This window comes from Cajanus cajan, chromosome 4 (assembly GCF_000230855.2).
Source record: "Cajanus cajan strain Asha chromosome 4, NIPB_CcT2T_4, whole genome shotgun sequence".
Classification (NCBI taxonomy): domain Eukaryota; kingdom Viridiplantae; phylum Streptophyta; class Magnoliopsida; order Fabales; family Fabaceae; genus Cajanus; species Cajanus cajan.
This window is the reverse complement of record NC_138520.1, coordinates 30,947,447-30,954,968: the sequence shown is the minus strand read 5'-3', so window position 1 is coordinate 30,954,968 and position 7,522 is coordinate 30,947,447. Positions and strand designations below refer to the sequence as shown.

General features: G+C 42.2%; 1 protein-coding gene across 1 annotated transcript; it reads left to right on the top strand.

Annotated features, from left to right (window-relative positions):
• The first annotated feature begins 2,879 nt into the window (after nt 1-2,879).
• LOC145956774 (uncharacterized) lies at nt 2,880-6,274 on the top strand. The gene is made up of 2 exons (XM_083072450.1): nt 2,880-6,075; nt 6,149-6,274. Exon 1 carries the CDS (start codon nt 3,145-3,147, stop codon nt 5,020-5,022), a length of 1,878 nt encoding a protein of 625 aa, XP_082928576.1. The 5' UTR covers nt 2,880-3,144; the 3' UTR covers nt 5,023-6,075; nt 6,149-6,274.
• The last annotated feature ends 1,248 nt before the right edge of the window (nt 6,275-7,522 follow it).

Genomic DNA, 7,522 nt, shown 5'->3' with positions numbered 1-7,522 from the left:
CCACATCTGAAGCAAACATTCCCCGGAAGGGAACAATCTCTAACCATATGTGTTCCTCCACATCGGTAGCACCGCACTGACTGTGCTCCACCCTGAGGAGTAGCAGGTCGAGGTCCCCTACTAACAGCTCCTCTCTGAGACTGTACAGGTCTGTCATAGGGTCCCCTCTGCTGGCCTCCCCTCCTGGACCCAGATGATCCCTCTTGAACTCTAGCAACCTTACCGCTACTACCACCACCCTCCAAACTCTCAACAGTCTTTGCCTTCTCAACCAAGGCAGGAAACTCCACTATGGACATGGGGACTATAACCCTCTTCAGCTCGTGCCTCAATCCCTCTGCAAACTTTCTACATCTCCAAGCCTCAGATATGGCCTGAGAGTAGAAACGAGCTAGATGCTCAAACCTCATAGCATACTCAGAAACAGACAAGCTCCCCTGATGTAATCTCATGAACTCTGCCTCCTTAGCGTATCTAACGCTATCCGGGAAATATTTCTCCAAAAAGACCTTCCTGAAGCAATCCCAGTCAACAGGCACACCCCTGCTCTCTAACATCTGCCTGGTGCCTCTCCACCAGTACTCAGCCTCGCCCCCAGCATGTAAACTGCATAAGCCAACTTTCTCTCATAAGAAGATCCTAAAACACTAAAGATCTTCTCCATATCCCTCAACCACTGATCCGCCACATCAGGATCTGAATCCCCTCTGAACTGAGGAGGCTGACATCCCCTGAACTCTGCTAAATCTCTCCCCTCTTGAGAGACCACCGGTCTAGCTGCCTCAGCCGCAACTCTACCTGCCTCCATATGAGCAAAATGAGCACTCTGCTGCTGCATCGCCATGGCCATCATCTCCATGGCCCTAGCAATCTGGTCATACTGGGGTCTCACCATACTATAAGAATTCAAACATCCTATTAGTAACATAATACCCCCACAATTCACCAAAGGCTAACACATATCAGAGATATGACACAACAGAAAACTAGAAGGATCACTCCCCACATAGTATCCTAAAAGACTCGACCGGCTCTGATACCATAAAAGTGTAACGACCCGCCACGGTCTCTACACTTAGTGGAATCGCACTACAACTAGTTAACTAAGAGAATATTAAACTGGATAACACATACATACAGGCATAAATATAAAGATCGAAATAATTAAGTTTCTGTATATAAAATATAGCACCATATATGTACAGTCATCCCAAAATATTCCTTAGTGCCGGTCAAGCACTGACAAAAAAAATGTTACCCAGAATGGTAACTCAAAACACGAGACTCAGCTCCTCGTCTCACAACGATCATCTCTACTCCCAAGCTATCCCTGACCTGCTCCCATACCAAGTATGATCATCGCAGTTCCACCACATGGAAAACAAAAGGGTAAGCTAGAATTCAAAGATCAATAATACAAGTACAGAATAAAAATCTATATTACACATGCATCCCAAATCCTGTCCCTAAGGAACCTTTCATCTCAATCAATCATTCATTCATCAAACATGAAGTCAAACACCACACTTCATCATATTAATAATCATGCAATGAATGCAACTCATGACAGATATGCATACATATCAATCATCTAATGCGTCGTCACGCATACACCTAGGAGATCTCCATAACAATAGAGTTGTACAAGTGACATTCCATCCTACCGAAACCACCCCAACCGTTTTCACGCCCAATGCGCCCGCTCGGTCACAGCTAAACAGGATATATAATCCTCACTCGGGTTTACTCGGATGATGTCACTTACACACTTGGAAGTCCAGATCCACCGTCAGGTATAGCACAGCTGGATACGGGCTTACCACGACCTTGGCATGCATTAACCAAGTCAATTGTGGAGTTCGCCCACCGACTATCCGCAAGGATCCACGCACCTTCTCGAGTACTTGGTTAAGGGAATAACCCTCGACCTCATACCCCGCTCCAACACTAGCTAAGGACTTAGAGGAGACTCACCCAACCCAGTGGCCTATCTGAGCACCACTCTCCCAAATCCAGTGGCCTCCCAGAGCACCACTCTCATATATTAGTGGCCTATCCAAGCACCACTCTCAAGAGACTCTATGTGAGCTCTTCCAGTTCGAAATATTTTTCCTCTCCTCAAGTCCTAGGCTAGACTCATGCCATAGGCATCACATGCAATCATGCATCATACATCATAATGGTCTGCCCACCATCATGATCAACAACCATACACATGTCATAAGACATCACATGCAATAATGCATCATACATCATAAATGGTCTACCTACCATTATGATCAATACATACCATATGAACGTATCATATTCAAACATTCATATATATCATCACAAAGCATACATATGAATCACACCTCACCATACATCATATATCATACATACATGATCTAAAACTTCAACTTTAAACATGCATAAGCATCAATTCATTCATAAATATATTCAAGCACAGTGCCGTCAACTCGCGCCTGGCCTAACACCAACCCAAGAGCTCTAAGCTCTTCCACGCCTGACACGCTCAACCTGCGCCCGGCCTAAAACTATTCAGAGAGTTCAAAACTCTCATCCAAACTAACAAATTCAACCACATGCAAACAATCTAGCTTCCCTTACCTGAAGATTGGCTCAGATAGCCAAAGACTGAACAAAAGTAGAATTTCCCCTCGAGGCTCAACTCGAAACTTCAATCCTCCCAAAACAAGCTTTCTAATCTGAATTTCAAGAAAAGACAGAAGGAGTTATTGATCTAGAGGAGAAAAGGAGTTAAACAGAGAAATTTGGGAGAGAAAGGAGCTCACTAACCCAGAGACCTTCTCTCTAAAACTTCTCTCTAGAACCAGAACTCCTCACGGCCCCCCCTCACCCCTATTTATAGGCAATCCGGAGTGGCCAGAACGGCCCGTACCGATACCGGAACGGCCCGTACTGAACTCCCAGATCACGCACAAAATCCACGCCCAGAACGGCCCGTTCTGAAAACAGAACGGACCGTTCCAGGACTCATCCGGAACGGCCCGTTCTCCCTCAGGAACAGCCCGTTCTCCCTCCGGAACGGCCCATTCTCCCTCCGGAACGGCCCGTTCTCCTTCCTAGAACGGCCCGTTCTGGCTTACTGAATCAGCCTTTTTTTTTTTTTTTTTTTTTACAATGTTACAGAAAGTGTGTCCCACATGTGGATTGTCGCGGTTCAAAAAGAAAACTGATGGAAGTAATGGTGAGGAAGAAATAGAGGGTCCCCCTGCTAAGGTCTTATGGTATTTGCCAATAATACCTAGGTTTAAAAGATTGTTTGCCATTAAAGAAGATGCAAAAAACCTCACATGGCATGAAAATGGTAGAAAATGTGACAACTTTCTTCGACATCCAGCTGATTCTCCGCAATGGAAGAGGATTGATGAAACATTTCCAGAATTTGGTGCAGAGTCAAGAAACTTGAGAATTGGTTTAGCTATAGATGGCATGAATCCTTATGGGAACTTAAGTAGTAAACACATTTCATGGCCAGTTTTGTTGGTCATTTATAATTTTCCTCCTTGGCTATGCATGAAGAGAAAATATATTATGTTGTCTATGATGATATCAGGTCCCCGACAACCAGGAAATGACATAGATGTGTATCTTAGTCCATTGATTGATGACTTGAAAATGTTATGGGACACAGGAGTGGAGGTGTTTGATGCATATCGTGAAGAAAAATTTACCATGCGTGCAATGTTATTTTGCATAATAAATGATTTTCCAGCATATGGTAACCTGAGTGGGTATAGTGTAAAGGGTCATTATGCATGTCCTATATGTGAAGAAAACACAAGTTATACCCAATTGAAACATGGGCAAAAGACTGTGTACACTAGGCATCGTAAGTTTCTTGTTCGTAGTCATCCATACCGTAGATTGAAGAAAGCATTCAATGGAAGTCAAGAGGATGAAATTGCCTTGACACCGCGCAATGGTGAAGAAGTATATCAACGGGTGAAGAACATTAACATTGTGTTCGGAAAGACGCAAAAGAAGTCAACTGAGAGAAATATCTGGAAGAAACGATCAATATTCTTTAATCTTCCTTACTGGTGCAAGTTAGATGTTAGACACTGCATAGATGTGATGCATGTAGAGAAAAATGTTTGTGATAGTGTAATTGGGACATTGCTAAACATCAAAGGAAAGACTAAAGATGGAGTGAAAGCACGACAAGATTTGGTGGACATGGGTATACGTTATGAGTTGCATCCTCAGTCTATTGGAAGACGCACTTACTTGCCTCCAGCTTGTCATACTCTATCAAAGAAAGAAAAAAAAAGCTTTTGTGAGTGCTTAAGCAGTGTGAAAGTTCCACAAGGGTACTCCTCAAATGTTAAGAGTCTGGTGTCTATGCAAGATTTGAAGTTGATTGGTTTAAAGTCTCACGATTGTCATGTGTTAATGCAACAACTTTTGCCTGTGGCTATTCGTAACATTTTACCATCTTCTGTTAGAGTTGCTATTACTCGATTGTGTTTATTCTTCAATGCCATTTGCAACAAAGTAATTGACCTTATAAAGTTAGATGAGTTAGAAAATGAAGCAATCACAATCTTGTGTCAATTGGAAATGTATTTTCCACCTTCATTTTTTGATATCATGGTGCATTTGATAGTTCATTTGGTTAGGGAGATTCGATTGTGTGGCCCGGTTTATCTTAGATGGATGTACCCTGTTGAGAGATATATGAAGATCTTAAAAGGATATGTCAAGAATCAATACCGCCCAGAAGCCTCTATTGTGGAGAGGTACATTGCAGAAGAAGCCATTGAGTTTTGTTCAGGGTACATGTCGAAATCAGAACCAATAGGAATTCCCAAGACTCGACATGATGGGAAACAATTTGGTAAGGGTAGTCGAAGTTTAAAGATTAGAAATGTGAGTCGAACAGAAGTTGACCAAGCACATTTGTACATATTGAACAACACTGATGAAGTAATTCCTTACATATCAGAATACGTAGATGAAATCAAGATAGCACACCCTCGGATGACTGAGAAATAGGTATTGAATGAACATAACAAGAGTTTTTTAGCTTGGTTTAAGAAAAAGGTTTATGGTGAGGTTAATGCTTCTGATACACTTTTGAGACTCGCGCGTGGGCCTAACAATGATGTCATTACATTTGGTGGGTATGACATTAACAAATATTGTTTCTATACAAAAACAGAAGATGACAAAAGTAGAGTACAAAATAGTGGGGTTACAATTCAGGCTGAGGCTGTGCACTTTGCTAGTTCAAAAGATAAAAATCCCATTACAGCATCCATGAGTTATTTCGGAGTCATAGAAGACATATGGGAAATTGATTATGTTACGTTTAGAGTGCCTGCGTTCAAGTGTAAATGGGTTGATGGCAATACAGGTGTGCGGACAGATGATTTAGGGTTTACTTTGGTTGATTTGAATAAGGTCGGCTATAAGGATGAACCTTTTATTATGGCATATCAAGCAAGACAAATTTTTTATGTAAAGGATCCATGTAATGAGAAATGGTCAGTGGTCCTCGAAGGAAGAACCATCACGAAGATGAGTCTCTAGATATGCATGAGACACCGTCTTTTTCAAGCAGATCATTTGGTCCTATTGCGGACAATGAAGTGGATGAAATACATGCTATTCGAAGTGATCATGATGAAGGAATATGGGAAAACATTCCAACCTAATAGGTTTCTGTTTATGTATTATTTGTTTTTTTATTAGTTATTTTGTTGCTATATTGTTATTATCTTTTTTACTTTATTTGTCTATTCAATTAATTCAATGTTTTAATAATGAGAGTTTAATTTTTTCAAGATTATGGAGGATTCTGGGTCTGGCAGTGGAAGGAGGGAAGGTAGATCTGTCACTCGATTGTCTGGGTTGACAGCTGGGCGCATTGCCAAGGAGAGGACACCGGTTGAGGTGGATCCTCGTTCTGGCAAGGCATCAGGCCCAAATGCTGCCAAGTTTAAGAGCTATTTGGGAGTCCTAGCTCGACGACATGTTTCTATTATCATTCCATCATGGGATGACGTTCAGGAGGTTGACAAGAACCTCATGTGGCAGGATATTCAGGTATATACTTTCACATCCTTTCAATATTATATAACTTAAATACATTATTTATTATTTGTTGTTATTTTCATAGCAAAATTTTGACATTCCCAACACTGAGGGCATGAGGAGGAAGATGTTATCTGCCCTTGCCAGCAGGTGGAGAGACTTCAAGACTTTCTTGACACGGGAGTATGTATTTGGAGAGCGCCAAAATGAGACTCCCTGTCTAAGCCTGGAGAGGCAGTACTCACGCTACCCCGTCGTCACAAACACGGAGGTATGCATGAGCCTGGAGAGGCGACGACTAATACTCAACCTGGAGAGGCTACTCAACAATTTTCCACCGGAAGACACTACAAGTCAGAAGGATGGCCTACTCCCCGAACAATTGGGTCAACTCCTTTACTTGTCAACCGGTACACCAAAAAGCCGTTTGACTAAGTAAAGGGGGGCAGCTGTAGACCCCTAAAATTGTCCGGGTCGGAAATAAGACTCGAAGACTCTCGAAGACCAAAGGAAAGTCAGCCGGAAGGACTCCTGGAAGACCCTGGAAGACCCTAGGATGATTATTCGTAGGTTTAGAAGTCTTAGAGTAGCTTAAAATAAAGATGTGGAAGGATTGAAGCCCAATACGGCCTCCTAGAAGTTCAGTACGGCCGTACTGAACAATTTGAACTACAATACGGCCGTACTGAACCCAATACGACCATACTGAAGTTTTTGAACTTCAGTACGGCCGTACTCAAACCAATACGGCCGTACTGAAGTTTTTGAAACTTCAGTACGGCCGTACTGAATTCAATACGGCCGTACTGTAGTTCAAATCTTCAGTACGGGCCGTATTGATGTCAGAGGCCGTACTGCGCCTCACTCCTATATATAGGACGTCATTTGGACGTCATTCCACACTTTTCCACACTTCTTGGACTCTCTTCTTGAGTATTCTGGGGATTTTGAGCAGTGTTCTGCCCTAGAATTCTCTCCGAGAGCCGATCCGACGAAGTTCTTGAGTTCTGAGCATTTAGCTTGAGAATTCGAATTAGTCGAAGGGAAATCTTTTTGATTTCCATAGTAAAGATTAATTTTTAGGGAAGGAGCGAGCGAGCGTGTAGTGGGAGGGAGCGCCAAAAAGCCTCCTAACATTTGAATATATAAAAGCACGCTTCAAAGGTTTCTTCTTCAAAATCCTTCCTTTTACTGCTTTCTGATTGTTGCATCGCATGTTTAATTTATTCATCATGTAGATATCTTATTCATAGCCGTTTATAATAAATAGGGGTAATTTAGTAATTTTACACTGTTATTTATGAAATAATCCGTCATAGGGAACCCGAAAGGGGCGTTGTGGGGTGCTAACACCTTCCCCGCACGTAACCGACTCCCTTACCCGACTCTGGTTGTAATGACCAAGGTTGATTTATGAAATCAATTGCCTTATCCCTTTTTCCAATGTTTTGAGTAAAAC